General features: G+C 50.2%; 1 protein-coding gene across 2 annotated transcripts in view; it reads left to right on the top strand.

Annotated features, from left to right (window-relative positions):
* Window positions 1–16,556, top strand: part of PPP2R2D (protein phosphatase 2 regulatory subunit Bdelta) — a 306,643-nt gene that overhangs the window by 184,862 nt on the left and 105,225 nt on the right. For both annotated transcript variants that reach the window (XM_069611440.1, XM_069611441.1), the window contains one exon: window positions 664–841. In XM_069611440.1, the coding sequence (XP_069467541.1) occupies window positions 664–841 (178 nt within the window). The remainder of the gene's footprint in view (window positions 1–663; window positions 842–16,556) is intronic.

Raw genomic sequence — 16,556 nt, 5'->3', positions numbered from 1 at the left:
CATTGCTAAGTGAAAGGCAATGGGTATGTAAAGCAAGCAATATTTTTGAGATGGAAAACCAGGCATGTTGAACAAGGCTAGACCCTCGGAGGTGAAGTGGGCTACCTTACCCTACCTAGTCTGATAGGGTACCTACCTAGTCTGCCCCTACCTAGTCTGATAAGATTGTGAGTTGCTGAAGCCTTCTCGAGTGTACGACCACTCATAAGTTTGGATGGTGTATGTAATGGTTTCATGTTATATTTTTTTCTCCCAGTATGCAAAGTCAGGGAAAGGTGGAGGGTGTAGAAGTTAAAGAAGAATTGTTGATGCTTATGCTTTGAGGTGTTCGTTTTTTTTCTGCGTTTATGTAATCAATAAAGAAATGAAAAATCAAGAAAAAAGTGAAGCCTTGGATCTGGTGCAGAGCAATAACCTAGGTTTACCAGGCAAAACATATTTCTGAAAGGCGAACATCAAACTTTCAAAACAGATTTTCAAAACTGGACTTAACAGGGCAGAACATACCTTCAAAGGGCAGGGTGGGGCACCCTGCATTAGGCTCTTTGGGCAGCTCACTTAGTAATTGTAGACTTTCTGTTTTTAAACTATATTTCGCACTGTTCATAGTGAAATAAAATTGTGACCCAGGTGTATTTGTCACTTCTTTGTTTTAAATCTTAGGTACCTATTCTGAAACCCATGGACCTAATGGTAGAAGCAAGCCCTCGAAGAATATTTGCAAATGCTCATACGTATCACATAAACTCAATTTCAGTAAATAGTGATCATGAAACCTACTTGTCGGCGGATGACCTCCGAATTAATTTATGGCATTTAGAAATCACAGATAGAAGTTTTAGTATCCTTTCATGTACATTTGTGTTCAGTGGACAAAAACAAAGTGAAATCAAGATGCATAAATGTATTGCCCGAAGGTCGTTGTTAAATAGTTTGTTTCAATGTACATTTGATCGTATGATTTCAAAGTTTAAATGTTTTTAATTTTTAATCTAAGCACATAACTGCTGTCAGCGTTGATTATTTTGCCATGATATTTTTTTTCCATGTTTTGTTTATAGGTGAGTGCAATGAGTTTAAAAAGTATTAATGTGTTCCAGAAAACGGTTTATTGCATTTTAAAGTTTGGTATGTCCTTCATTCTAGGCAGTACAACAGAACGGCTGGATACAGCACTTAGCTATAATTCAGGATGTCTTTTGCAGATATATGTAGGGAAACCATGTTGGCAACATCTCCTTACTGAGAGATTCTGCTTTAGACACTACTTGAGGTAAAGTATTCTTTGGTCAGAAGAGTCTCCTAAATAGTTCTGCTTGATTCTAGATCATTAATAATGCTGTCTTCCCAGTATTGCTGTTAAGGAGAATTTTCATTTCTGTGCGAATTCCCTTCAACCTTAGAGACCCCCTGCTCTTTTTCTGGACTTGTGACTTTTTCCACCTGAGTGAGTAGACCTTTTCTCACTCTCCCATATGTTATTCCTGATTGGGATTTTTGTGTTTTACTGTTTATGGAGTCTGACAAACTCCATAAGCCTATGCCTTTTTTATACTGACACACTGCACCTTTAAGGTGCAGTGCCACTGGAAAGTCCCTTGGACTTTTCTGAATATTTAATTACATTTTCTTGGGTGAACTACCGTTCCCAAGAATAGTAAGATGATCCCCGTCTTACTTTTTTCTTTGTGGGACCAGCACACACCACCCTATGTGCTGGGGTGTTACTTAGTGATTCCTATCCCACTTTTCATGTAACATTTCTTTACTTTCAGTGGCTGTTTCGCGTTTCAGCTCCTTGCGGTACAGCAAATGGCAAGAAGCGCAGTTCCTGGCTGTCAAGGTGGACTGGCCTTGCTTCCTGGGGTCCCGCACTCTGCTGAGGGGGCTCAGGCTTGGTCAGTCCTGCTTCGTGGGAGTTGGAGGATCTTCCAAAAGCTTTAGGCAAGCTTAAAAGTAACGCACACAATCTGGTGTCCCTATCCCTGGCTATACAGTTTCCTGCAGCACTCTGAGGAAATTCAACCAGCTCTGAGATGGGTGTCCAGGTGGCTTACTTTGGAGTTGATTGGTCCCACCAACTCAAAGGCTGAAGTCATCCTTGCAGGGGCTTCTATGTTGATGCAAACTTGGCAAGTAGTCACTACAGCACGGCTTCCCCACCAACGGTCGAGGAGTTGCAGCAGGTGTCCTCTTCAAGCTCTTCTTCGGTTCCTTCGTCCAGTGGTCGACTCTGCCTTCCAAGCCAAAAGACTTGCCTTTTATTCAGTTCTCTCCCATTCATTCCAGCCTAGCTGTCACTCACCCAGCAGGGTGGCTGTCCTTGCCGGACAGTCAGCAAGCCAAACACCACAGAGTGCATTTGGGTCTCCTAGAAGACTAAGCACAAGGAGTTTCGGGCACCTCCCTCACTTCCTGCCTACCCCAAACACGCTGGAGCCAGAGCCGGGTTTCACTCCTGAAACCCCGCCAAAGGCGAAATGAACAAGCGACCAAACCTGGTTTGGCACGCAGAGAAACTCTCTAGAAGGATCTTTCCACAAAGACCTGGCGAAAAAAGAAGACCGGGCACCATTTTAGCAAAGATCGCTGGGCTCCATTTTGAAAAAGATGCCCCCCGTGGTTACTTTACCATAGCCACGAACGGTCGTGGTAAATGCAAACCAAGGTAGTTCAAAACAAAACCACTGCCACTAGACAGTCAATTGAGGAAAGGGTAACATAAAAAATGTTACTTGAGCATTTAGACACAGGGGATACTAAGTAAGCAATGCAGCACTCAATTGTAAGATGGGGTGTGCTGGGTCTAGCAAGTACAATACTAAGTAAAGTCAGTTTCACTTTACTGCTCTGGGAAACAGTAGTTGATCCCAGAGAAGGTATTTAAACCTTGGGAAAACTGAAGGTGCTTTGTGACTCAATTGTAAAAGATGATGCCTATGGAGTTGGTTAGACTCCATAACCAAAAAGTGTATAAAATCACATTAAACTACATGAGAGAGGGGGGGGGGGAAGGGTCTCGCTCTCCCAGGGTAAAACAAATCCAGTCCTCATAATCCATCAAAGTTGCTGGGGGGTCTCTAAAGTGGAGGGAATTGGCACATTTCTGAGAATTCTCCCTAACACTCGTCCCCCCCCCCCCAGACTAAGGGACAGGAGGATTTAATCCACTCCTGGATGAATCTCCTTGCTCCAGTCGGTCATACTTTCTGGAGAGACCATCAGCGTTTCGGTGATTACACCCTGACTTGTGTTCTATGGTGAAATCAAACCCCTGAAGGCTGAATGACCATCTTAACAATTTAGGATTTTCCCCCCTTAATCTGCATTAACTATCTCAAGGGTTGGTAGTCTGTTTGAATTACAAAAGTAGATGAATACAAGTATGGTCTAAACTTCTTCAAATACCACACAGTGGCAAAGCATTCACATTCTATCGTTGCCCACCTTGTTGCTCGGTCCTTCAGTTTCCTACTGATGAAGTGGATGGGATGTTCCCTGCCTTTCCCATCCAGCTGACTCAGAACTGCACCTATTCTTGTATGTGAAGCATCAGTTTGTACAATAAACAATTGGTTTAAATCAGGAACACTCAAGACAGGAGCTTGACAAAGTGCACTCCTCATTCCAACTGACCTTCTTGGGGAAATTGGCTGAGATCACATTCAAGGGAGAAGCTGTGGTCCTGTAGTTCTCCATGAAGTTCCTATAGTAACCAGTGAGACCTAAAAAGGCTCTCCCATGGGTTTGAGTAGTAGGGGTGGACCAGTCTTGTACATCTTGTACTTTGCTAGGCATGTCCAAGGTAGACCCCTTTATTCTGACCAATTTGACATTTGCTTGCCTTTATGGTCCGATGGGCTTGCTCTAGAGCCTGTAAAACATATCCTAAGTGGTCAATATGCTCTTCCCAAGTGGGGTTGAAAACTGCAATGTCATCCAAGTATGCCATGAAGAAGTCCTCCATCCCATTCAGAATGCAGTTTTCTCCTTGACATGGTCTGTCGGAGCTATTTGCCAATAGCCTGAGGTTAGGTCAAATGTACTGAGGTACTTGGCTGAACCAAGTTTATCCACCAGTTAATCTGTCTTGGGTAAAGGATCGGCATCAGTCATGGTGACTGCATTGAGAGCTCTATAATCCACACAGAATCTCAACTCCTTGGAACCTACCTTTGGTACTAGTACAACTGGACTAGCCCACGGACTTGTAGATGGCTCTATTACCCCAAGATCAAGCATCTTCTTGACCTCTTCCTTTATGTGGGTTCTTACATGGTCTGATATTCTGTAACCGCTGCTTTTGACAGGGAGACAGTCACCAGTGCTGGCCCCAAGGGGTCAAGCCCTGGTGTCAGTGAAAACAGGGAGGCAAACTGATTTAAAAGAGATGTGCACTCCTGTTGTTTCAGAGTCAGAAGAGAGATGAACTCCTATTTTCCCATCTAAAGGCTGTCCCCTGAGAACGTCAGGTAGGTAGAGGTTAACTTTCCTCCTCTTGATCAGATGCTAAGAGCAAAGCTCCTAGGTCTGGTCTGGATACATAGGCCTTTAGCCGGTTGGTGTGAAAGACCCTGGGGGCCTCCTTGGGATTGCCCAAGTCCACCAAATAATTGACCTCTCCAAGTATGCCCACAACCTTGAAGGGTCCAATCCATTTGTCCTGTATGACCCTCTGCCTTCTAGGTACCATAACTAGAACTAGCTGGTCTTGAGTAAACTCAACCATGTTGGCCTTCTGGTCACGCCAATGTTTAACCAGAGCCTGACAAGCTTTCAAGTTATCAGAAGCTTCTGTCATCGGGTGTCTTTCTCCTTTGGAGACTTAACCCATTGTCAGTGACTCTCACTGGCTTGTGGGAAGGAGCACTCTCCAACCCTTCCTTGATTAGGCCAATGGACCTCTAACTGGATGACCATAGAGGAGCTCAAAGGGGCTGAAGCCAACCCCTTCCTGAGGGACTTCTCTATAAGCAAAGTGAGGGCATGGCAGTAGAAGGTCCCACTCTCTTCTAAGGGGTTCTTCTAAAGCACCCATCATGCTCTTCATAGTTCTATTAAACCTCTCCACCAACCCATTGGTTTGTAGGTCACTCCAGTTCTCCAGCATGGGGTCTGGCATGGATTCACATGCTCATGAATATTCCCCGTCGTCAGGCTGGGAATCCTCGGTAAAGAAAAAATCAGTATCAGTTTCGTTTCTGATCTGTGTTTCGTAGTAGTAACCAATCACTGATCTCTGCGTCATACTGACCACAGCCAATGACTGCCCTCTACCTAAGCCCCGCCTCTGGCAGCCATCTTCAGATTTTTACCGAACGTTCAAGTGTTGGGATCCTCGTGCTATTGCTCTCGAGCGTTAGTGCTATTTTTTCACGTTTTTTCTCAAAAAACTTCTATTTTTCGGTCAAAAGAGCCTCAAGCTCCACCGTTTCTTCATCCGATCAACGGGGACCCGTGCCGGATTCGTCTACGCCCCTCAAGGGTGAAGATTTCATCGAGCCACGCTTTTGGAGGACTCCAGAAGTTTCTCAGGCCCATCTCGGACATGGCCCAGGAGAAGGGAAGCTCGACGCCCGGAAAGCTGTTCAGGGTCTGCCCTGGATGGCAGCTTCAGATTGTCTTTAAGGAGGACGAACACTCCTTTTGTCTTTACTGCCTACATGAGGACAAGACGCACGTGGAGAAGGACTGTGCGTTTTGCGGCAATATGTCGGAGCGGACCATGAAGGACCGCCATCAACGTCTCGCCAACTGGCTGGAAGGGAAGTGCCCGTCAGGCGAGAAGACGAAGAAGAAGAAGTCCGAGCGGTCTTCTAAGACCTTTGAGGACGCCCCGGCGACGGAGGTCCAACACAAGGCCAAGCACCGCAAGTCTGCTGGCACCGGGAGCGCCGAATGGTCGGGCTCTACGGGCGCCAGGCAGGGCGCATCCTCCCCGGCACCATAAACCACGAGCCAACGCTCTGGTTCGGGTAAGAGGAAGGCCGAGCACCCGGCGAAGCTCCTGGAGAGACCCCGGTCGAGCTCGATGGCCCCATCGGAGGGGGAGCGAGGCAGTGACCCTCCCCCCCCCAAGGAGAAGGCGGTGAGCGAACCTAAGGTGGTGAAAGCCTTAATCCATCCGGCCAAGGCCTCTATCGAGACAGTCGCGGCGGCCCTGGCTCAGCCTTTGGAGGCTACACCAGTGGTGGCGACCTCGGGGCTCAGTCTCCCTGCCACCGCGGAGGGAGTCCTCTTTTATGCCCATCGACAGGACCCCTGTGAAACCTCCGACGGAGAAGAAAAAGGGGGGGCAGGAGGTCGTCGTGGATTCGGCCTCAACCTCTGAGGAAGAGCTGATCGAAGTCTTAAGCCACGGCGTTGGCGTGGAAGAAGACCAGCCTGCCGGGAGGGATCCCGACGTAGGAGACGACGATAACGTCGAGGGTGCCGACGGGGCCCCTAACCGCCCGTCGGACTCCCCTCAACCAGTGCCGCAAGACAACTCGGCGGCCATTTTGTTGGGTATACAGTCCTTATGCTCGGAGATAAGGGCGAGACTGCCGTTACCACCAGCGGAGGAACCGCTCCCGACGGGGGACCCAGAGCCAGGCCCTTCTGGGAGCCCTCCCCCTAAGAGAAGAAGGATTCATCCTCCACCTCCTTTTCAGCCATCGCGCCCTGTTCAGCCCTCCTCCCCGTCCACGACTCGTGGAGATGATACGGGTACGGACGACGAGGTTTACGACGAGGATCTGCCGTCGTCACCTCCCACCCGGGCTTCCTCGCCCGACGAGATTGGATAGTTTAACTCCATGATTGCCAGGGCATCCGAGCTTTTCCAGCTCTGCCCGGAAGAGAAGAAGAAGGAAGGTTTCCTTTATCAACGGCGCGAGGCCAAGAGGAAGACGGTCCTCTCTGTACCTCTACTGGATGATATTTGGGATGAGGGCCTTGCCCTCCTCAAGAACCCATCCACGACGCCGGCTAGAGGGATCGGTACCAGAAGAAGTACCGGGTCCCGGACGCGGCCCCCTTGTGCCTTCGGGCACAGCCGACCCCGGACTCGGTCGTCTCCGCGGCGGCCAGGAAGAAAGCGGGGGGGGCGCAGCCTCTACGTCGACCTCCCCGCCGGACGGCGAGGGAAAGAAATTGGATACGATGGGACGCAGAGTCATCTCGTCTGCAGCAACGACGATTAAGGCGGCCAACGCCTTGGCTATCGTAGCCCGCTACGACAGGGAGTGGTGGTACAAACTGGCCCCCCTTCTGGACTTCCTACCGGACGACAAGAGGGCGGAAGCCCTAGAGATCTTGCAGGAAGGAGAGGTGGCGTCGGACCACGCCATTACGATTGCGACGGACATCGCTGACACTGGATTTCACCAGTTGGGCAACGGCGTTTGCCTTAGGCGGCGTGGATGGCTCAAGGCTACTGACTTCCGTCAGGACGTGCAGACCAGAGTCTTGGACATGCCGTTCGACGGAAACAACCTGTTTGGGAAAACAGTGGACGATTCCCTTCAAGCCATCAAGGCAGACACAGAGACGGCCCGGGCTCTTGGGGTTCTCCAGCAACGGCGGCCGCCCTTTCGGAGCGGCGGAGGCAAACAGGGCGCCAAGGAGGACAAGGGGGCAAAGCCTCATCAAAGCAGGACTGAACCGGCCGTGGGGTCGGACCCCCACCGAAGCACCCCAGGTGGGAGGCCGGCTGGCGAGCTTCGTCAGCGTGTGGGAGTCCATCTCCACCGACCATTGGGTGCTGGACGCCCTATCCCAGGGTCACGCGCTCGAGTTTCTAAAGAGGTGCCCGCGCGTCCCCCCTGTGGCCAGGAAAGAACATCACGTCCCTCAACTTCTCTTGGAGGTAAAGGCGATGCTCAAGAAGGGCGCCATCGAGCTCGTCCCAAAGAGGCTTCGGGGCTCCGGAGTTTACTCAAGATACTTCCTCGTGAAGAAGATGGGAGGATGGCGTCCCATCCTGGACCTACGACGACTGAACAAATTCATCAAGGCACAGAAGTTCCGGATGGTCACCCTCCAACACGTCCTGGGTCAGCTGGAGGAGGGCGATTTCCTGTCGTCGTTGGATTTGGAGGATGCCTACTTCCATATTCCCATCCTAAAGGGACACCGATGTTTCTCAGGTTCGTGGTCCAAGGGCGTCACTATCAGTTCAGAGCCCTTCCCTTCGGACTGAGGTCAGCACCCAGGGTGTTCACCAAGTGCCTCGCACCGGTGGCGGCGCAGCTGCGCCGAGAAGGGATCCACGTCTACCCCTACCTGGACGACTGGCTCATCTGAGCGAAGACAAAGGAGCTCGCCGTGGAGCACACGGCAAGGACCGTCCAACTTCTCACGGACCTGGGATTCTCCATAAACTACGCCAAGTCCCACCTGGTGCCCGCGCAAGACGCACTGTTTCTGGGAGCGAAGCTCGACACAGTGTCGCTTCTGGCCTCTCTGTCGGAGGAAAGGACGAGGGCCATCTTGGGCAAGGTGCAGCGGATGTTGGTTGCGGACGCGGCCAGAGTGAGGTCCATCAAGTCCCTCCTCGGAATGATGTCTTCTTGCATTTATCTCATCCGCCTGTGCAGGCTCCGGATGCGTCCGTTGCAGGAGTTCCTGGACGCGCGCTGGATCCAGACGGGCAGCTGCGAGGAGAGGATCACACTCGACGAGAGTTTCCGACGAGCGATCTGGTGGTGGGGCACCCGTGCGCATCTGACGGCGGGCATGGACTTCCAGACCCCCGGCCACCAGGAGACAGTGACCACGGATGCCTCCCTAGAAGGGTGGGGAGCGCACACCGAAAATCTTCACGCGAGAGGCCTTTGGCTCCCGACGGAGAAGTCCCTCCATATCAACGTCCTGGAGCTCCGTGCAGTGTTTTGGGCCCTCAGGTCCTTTCTTCCGTCCCTCAAGGGCAAGGTGGTGAGGATCTTCACCGACAACACCACCACCATGTTCTACATCAGGAAACCGGGCGGAACCAGGTCCCCAGCCCTGTCTAGGGAGGCGCAGGATCTGTGGCACTGGGCCGTCGCCCAAGGGATGTTTCTGGTGCCGTTTCATCTGGCAGGGATAAAAAACACCATTGCCGACTCACTCGGCAGGGAGCTGCGCTCGTGCCACGAGTGGGAACTACGACAGGATCTAGTGGACCGCCTCTTCCGACGGTGGGGCACACCCCAGATCGATCTGTTCGCGACGGCGACAAACTCCAAGTGCCGGAGGTTCGCCAGCAGGTTTCCCCAGCCGAGGAGCATGGGCGATGCTTTCTCGTTCCCATGGGAGGGCCTGTTTCTATACGCGTTCCCTCCATTGCCATTGCTGATCCGGCCCATCAACCAGCTCAAGAGGTCACGGTGCAGGATGATCCTCGTCGCACCTGCGTGGCCCAGGCAGATATGGTTCCCGGACCTTCTGCACTTGTCAGCGTCCCCGTCAATCAAGCTGCCAGTGGACGCGGATCTTCTCTCCAGGGAAGGAGGTGCCATCCTCCATCACGACCCGAAGTCGCTGAACTTGCAGGCCTGGCTCCTGCAGCGTTAGAGTTTGGAGGATACGACATACCGGCCGACTGTAGAGAGGTTCTTGCAAGGGCCAGGGTGTCCTCAACTCTTAAATGCTACGGACACAAATGGAAGAGGTTCTCTGTCTGGTGCCACGCACAGAAGATTAACCCTCTACGGATTACGGCTCCCCAAGTACTGCCGTACCTACTGACGCTGGCCAAAGCTGGACTTGCGCACGCGTCCATCAAGATTCATCTTGCTGCGATCTCCCGATACACCAGAACCACGGGGCGGACGTCTTTGTGGTCTCATCGTCTGGTGAAAGAGTTCATGAAGGGACTGTTCAGATCGTTCCTGCCGGTGAAGGCTCAGGCCCAGGCGTGGGAGCTCAACGTGGTGCTGACCAAACTCATGGGACCTCTGTTCGAGCCTCTGCACTCGGCTCTGTTGAAGTTCTTCTCGTGGAAAACAGCGTTTCTTGTGGCCATCACCTCCGCACGACGGGTGGGAGAGATCCAGGCCCTTTCCTGCAAGGCCCCGTACTTGACTTTTCACGACACGAGGGTAGTGCTCAGGACGCACCCCTCCTTCATGCCCAAGGTGCCGTCGGACTTCCACCTCAACGAACCGTTGGTGTTGCCTGATTTCTTCCCGTTGCCTTCGTCGCCGGCTGAAAGGACTTTGCACTCGCTGGATGTGGCTAGAGCGCTGAAGTTCTACGTGGACCGCACTAAGTGTTTTCGGAAGACGTCACAACTCTTTGTGAACTTTGGACCTGTCAATCAGGGGAAGGCTCTCTCGAAGGCTTCCATTTCCAGATGGCTCTCCGGCTGTATCATGTACTGTCATCGGTTGGAAAACCGACCGCTGTCTGGCCGTCCGAGAGCCCATTCCACCAGAGCGATCGCAGCTACCACGGCGTTCCTATCTGGTGTGCCCTTGCTGGACATCTGCAGGGCTGCTACGTGGAGGTCGACGCACACCTTCACGAAATTCTACTGCGTCGATCGGGATTCCAGGGAGGAGTCCAGGGTCGGCCAAGCAGTGCTGCGCAACCTGTTCGCCTAAGGTGAGCCTGGTGAGGAGGTAAGATGTAATGCTTAATGTTGAGCCTTTGCCACCTCCCGTAGTTGTGCATGTGTGTACTGCTATGTATTCTTTATTCATGAGCATGTGAATCCATGCCAGACCCCATGCTGGAGAAGGAACAAGTTACTTACCTGTAACTGTTGTTCTCCAGCATGGGTCTGGCATGGATTCACATGCGAACCCTCCCGCCTACCCCTCTGCGGCTCTTCACTTGGTCATACTGCCACTTCACGTGCTACCAAATCTGAAGATGGCTGCCAGAGGCGGGGCTTAGGTAGAGGGCAGTCATTGGCTGTGGTCAGTATGACGCAGAGATCAGTGATTGGTTACTACTACGAAAGACCGATCAGAAACGAAACTGATACTGATTTTTTCTTTACCGAGGATTCCCAGCCTGACGACGGGGGATATTCATGAGCATGTGAATCCATGCCAGACCCATGCTGGAGAACAACAGTTACAGGTAAGTAACTTGTTCCTTTTTCCACATTCCACATGGCTTGCATGTAGTGTGATATAAAATTGGTCCCTCTGTCTGAGATAACCTCCTTAGGAAAACCAACCCTGTTAAAAATACGAAGGAGGGCCTTAGCCACTGCCTGAGCAGTAACAGTTCTCATAGGTATTGCTTCAGGATACCTGGTAGCATGGTCTACCACAACCAATATAAATCGGTTGCCTGAAGATGTGGGAGGGTCTAGGGGGGCCAACAATGTCAATCCCTACTCTCTCAAAGGGAACTCCCACCACTGGGAGAGGCACCAAAGGTGCCACGTTCTTGGCTCCACTCTTGTCAGAAGAAGTCTGACAAGTGTGACGGATTCTACCAAATCTATCTACATCCGACCCCATCTTGGGCCAGTAGAAATGTAGAGAAATCCTTTCCTTGGTCTTCTTAAAACTTAAGTGACCAGCTAAAGGGATCTCATGGGCTAACTGTAGAAACTAGGATCTCACCTCCTGAGGCACTACAAGACTTCTGTAGTCCCCTGGGGTAGACTAGGCTCACTGTAACGGAGGCCATCCTCCCAGTACAGCCTGTCCTTCCCTGGCTCTTGCTCATCCAGCTGGGGGAAGCTGCCTGTTGGCAAAGTCCTTCACGAGTAGGGCACTCCCTTTGACCTATGCTGAAGTCTGCCCTACAGGGGCCACCTTCTGCAAGTAACGTCTGCATCTCAGGATGGTCTTTAGGATCCAGATCTCCAACAGGGGGGCCGGGGGGGTGGGCACCTTCCAGCTCTGTTTCACCAGTAGCTGTTTCGCCATCCTCTGGTTGGTACACCCACTCAGCCTCAGCTGATGGAGGAGTAACAGGTGTGACTTTGGACTGTCCTCTCAGGGATGTCCTTGTCCTATGTACAGGTGTGATATCTTTCTTCATTCTTAAAACATTGAGTTTCCCCTTTGTTTCTTTCTTTGTCCTGGAATTAGAAGGGTGTCCTTCCTGTGGACTGGGAGGTATAGGTACTTCTGTAAATACCCACTGAGAGTCATCCAAAGTTGCCTCTCTGGCCTGTCTAATCTGCTCCTGCTTCATTTTAGTGGGAGGCCTGGGGGTGCTTGATACAACGCAGAGAGCATTTAAGTCATTCCCCAACAGGACTCTCCCAGGCACCTCATTTTGTACACTGACAGATATTCTTAGCCATCTGGACAGGGCCTCCAGCAAGCTTAGAGAGGCCTTTGGGTGCCTTAGCAACATCCTCGGGTTTGAAAAAGGTTTCATCCACCACTGTAATGATGGCCCCAGTGTCTCTAATGGCAGGGGCCTCTTGACCATTCACGAGTGTACTGTCCTTGCAATATTCTTTTGTGTTATCTGAAATAGTTATACACATCTAAATTCTGCTATTTCCACAGACCCAGGGACCCTAATGAAACACTGGCTCAGACTCCAATGGGTCTTCAGCCAAGAGTTGAAAGTTTCCACTTGCCATATAACCTTTTCAACCAATACCTGGCAACTCTTGCCTACTGCATTTTCTGCTCAAACTTCCAGTGCTATGCTGATGACACCCAACTCCTTTTCAGGCTTCATTCAGCCACCTTCTCTCCTTTCCTCAGCTCTGATTGCCTTACAGCCATTCAAAATCGGTGTGCCGCCAATGATCTTTATCTAAATGCCAATAAGACTGAGATCCTTCTAATTGGTACACCTTCTCCATCCTTTTCCCCCGTCACTCTCTGGCCGGCCTCTCTTGGCCCTCCTCCTACCACTACCAGCGATGTTAAGAACCTCGGGGTCATCTTCGACTCCACACTTTCCTTCTCTGCACACATCTGACATCTCTAAAAAGTCAAAGTTCTTACTGCACCTCTTTAGAGGTACTCTGCCTTTCCTCTCCTTCCCTCAGAAGCTCACTGTCTCCCAAGCTCTGGTTCTCTCTAGGTTGCAGCCCGTTTCTAAATCTACCTGCCTCCACTCTCTGCCCTTTACAACTAATCCAGAACAGGACTGCGAGGCTTGTCCTTGGCCTCAAGCCCTGGGATCGTACCTCTCCAGCTCTGAAATCCATTCATTGGCTCCCAGTGGATGCAAGGATTACATTTAAAACCCTCTGCATTGTCCACAAGGCTTTCTGGGGCCAGGGTCCAAAATTCCTTCAACTATCCCTCTGTAAATACCTCCCCTCTCGAGCCCTTCGCTCCTCTACATCTAACTCCTTCAGGGTCAGTGGTTTTTCAAAGAAACACGCTGGGGGCAGATCGCTCTTGGGGTGGGGCCTCCCTTTGGAACAGCCTCCAGGCCTCATTAAAACTTGAGGAGAACCGTCTCCGGTTCCGAAAGCACCTCAAGGCCTTCCTCTTCGCTTCGGCCTTTGCCCCTCTTCTGCCCTGCTGATCTGTTTTCTCTCTCTGCACTCTGCACCTGGCCACCCCCTGTCCTTCAGGCCCTGGTACCTGCTCACCCTACCACCTTCCTGCACTGCCTCCGGGCCACCACCGCACTGGCGGCCTGCAATCTTTACCCATACAGCCCCCCCTCCCACTTTTCTTCTGCACTTATCAACCCTATCTGACTAATCTAGCACTTGTCAACTGATGGCTGCACTTTCACTGTTCATCGCCTTTTATTTATTTTACTTAGTTATTCTGTTCTCCCCTGTTTCCACACTTTCCCCTACCCCCCTTTTTCATGCACTTGCGCATTCTCAATGTCACTGGGCCTAGTAAGATAGTTGTTTTTGTTTCTCCTTTGTTCCCCTCCTTTTGACTGGTCGTGCTCTGAAACACTTGTGTGCAAGTGCGATAGAAGTATAATTTCATTTAATTTCCTTCAGGGATGAAGGCTAAGGAGGCAGTGTGGACCCGTGAAGGTTTACCTTTGCATCTGGGAATCTCCTTTCACATGGTCAGTTGAACCACAAGCATAACATTTACCAAATGTTTTCTGGAGTGGGGGTTTCTGCTGACCTCCCACTGGATTGGCACCATAGGTTTCACTAGACAACCTGATTTGCAAATGGCTTAACCTTCTTATGTTTGTGGCCCTCTTTTGAGTGGTTGGATTTAGAATTCTCTTTGTCATCTTTCTTGTGCTGCTTCCCCCTCATCCTTCTGTGAGTGGCCCCAGAAGCCTTGTGAGTGGCCCTGTTGGCAACCCAAGTCAGTAGCTTTTGCTAGTTTCTTGGGATCAATCTCAGTCATCCAAGTGCTGTCTCTGCTCAGGAGAGCAGGCATCTAAGATAGATTCCAACAAAAATAGATTTCTCATTCCTTCCAAGGTGTTCACTCTGTAACCCTTAACCCATCCATCTAAGTTTTTCGAGCATTCACACACCCAGGTAGCCCAAGGTGTACCATCAGTCTTTTTGAGGGTCCTAAACCTCAAGGTACTGGTAAGCAGTTTTCCCAAATCTGGCTATCCAAGCCAGTTTCACATTCTCATACTCCAATCTTTCAAGTTCCCCCACCTCCATTACAGCATTAGTTGCAACCTGGGGGAGCCTAGACAAAAGCCAAGGAATCAACTCATTCTCTGTGAGACCCTGAATCCCATGATTGTATTCAAAAGCCCCAACCAATCCAAATTATCAAGTTTCACATCATACATGCTCATTGCTTCTTTGGTCAGGTAAGGCCTCTTGGGACTGGAAGACCTAGAGGACTCCGGGAGGGAAACATTTTAATGAGACCATTTTTTCATTTCAAGAGCATGTTGCATTTCCAATTCCTGGAGTTTGATGTCCTGATGTTTGGCTTCAGCTTGAGCTTGCAACCTTTTAAATTCCAATTCAAGTCTCATTCTCTCAAGAGATGCATATTCTGGTCTCAGTGAGGGACTTTGTGGGGTCCCAGTGGACAAAGGTTGAGGCAAAAGGGCCTGCTGAGGCAAAGAGGGGTTCCTATTCTGGGACTCCTCTCCCTCCTCTGACTCTTCTAAGACATTAGACTCTGAATTATCATCCTCATTATCTATTTCCACATTTTCTGGATTAGTAGGAGTTACAGGCCTACTATCCAACCTTTGGTGATCTAACAACCTTGTAATCAATTCATTTGTCTTTCCTTTAACAGGAAGATTCCTGACCTTGCACATTTATTTCAGTTGTTCTACTGTCAGAATGAGCAGGGCTTCCTGCATGAAGTTATCCATACTAGGCATGTTACAATTGCTAGTGGAGCTTAGCCTTGTGATGGTTTGTAGTTGAACGAAAGCAAAGAAAACTCTCAATGTAACAACTCCACAATAGATCCCACTGCTGACACCCGTGTTAGGCAAGATTGTGAGCGGTACCCTTTGGGAGACTACAACATCCTTGTCCTCCTGGCAATAGGGAACACAACCTTTGGTGTAAGTCTGTACTACACAGGTTGGTAGTGCGACTGAGTAGCCAGGCTCAGGAGGGGTCAATGTGAGCTGTAAGGTTGTAAGAGAGATTCACAGTGACCGTTATTCAGATTAAACAATTAACAAACCGTACATGAGCAAAAACATGTAACAATTATAATGCACTTCAAAACGCACTCTGTTTCTCTAAATCAGATAAACGCACTCTGTTTCTCTAAATCAGATAATACCCATGGGGGTATATCGCACTCACTTCCGACACCCTCAGGTGACTTAAATAGCTAGGATACTGTGGACATTGATTTATCACTTGGTACATTTAGAGCAATATGTAGTTTGGGTGAAAAGGATTAGATGGAGGAATAAAACAATGGTTAACAAATAATTCATAAACTGGTAAGTAACTTTTTAAAACACTCCAATGCAAAGTAAATTAACCCTTTCCTGGAGGAAAGGCAACAGCACAAGGTAAGAGGAGTCTAGGGGATCTGAAGATCCTCTTTGCGGGTAATTAAAAGTCTTGCACAATGTTTTTAGAAATAAGATTCACTTGAAGGGATGCTTGTGAGTGGCAAAGCTGCAAGCAACTCTGCAAGGGCAACCAACACGTCTCCGGGGAGAGCAAGTAAGGCTACACAACAAGAGTTAAGTCCTTTTAGGTTTACAGTACCTTTTGGTTAGAATAAACCATCACAATGGGAAGGTCGGCGGCAGCAGAGGTCAAACTTCAATTCAGCGGCACGTCCAGGTTTCAGCTCCTCGCGTCTCAGAAAATATCACCACCGCGGAATCTCGGATACCACTCTAGACTTTCCTCACATCTGGGGTCCAGCAGTCTGTTGAGGTGGCTCGGGCTTGGTCATTCCTGCTTCAGGGAAGTCCGGAGGATCTTCCTTGCACTCAGGCCTCACTTAAAAGTGATGCACTCGATTTGGTGTTCTTCTCCCTGGCATTTCAGTTCCAGCAGCAGCGGAAGTACAGCCAGCTCCGAGAGGATGTTCTTTGGGGTTGATTGGTCCTACCAACCCAAGGGGAGAAATCGTCCTTGCAGGGCTTCTCTAGTTGAGGTGAATTCGGAGCTTCAGCACAGCAGCAGGGCTTCACCGGTCAAACCAACAGTCCAGGAGTTGCAGCAGGCATCCCTTCCAAGTTCTTCTTCGGATTCCTTTGTCCAG

The sequence above is a fragment of the Ambystoma mexicanum genome, chromosome 8 (assembly GCF_040938575.1).
Source record: "Ambystoma mexicanum isolate Mex_15411 chromosome 8, UKY_AmexF1_1, whole genome shotgun sequence".
NCBI classification, from domain to species: domain Eukaryota; kingdom Metazoa; phylum Chordata; class Amphibia; order Caudata; family Ambystomatidae; genus Ambystoma; species Ambystoma mexicanum.
Note: the sequence above shows the minus strand (reverse complement) of the source record. Positions and strands in the feature narration are given on the sequence as shown.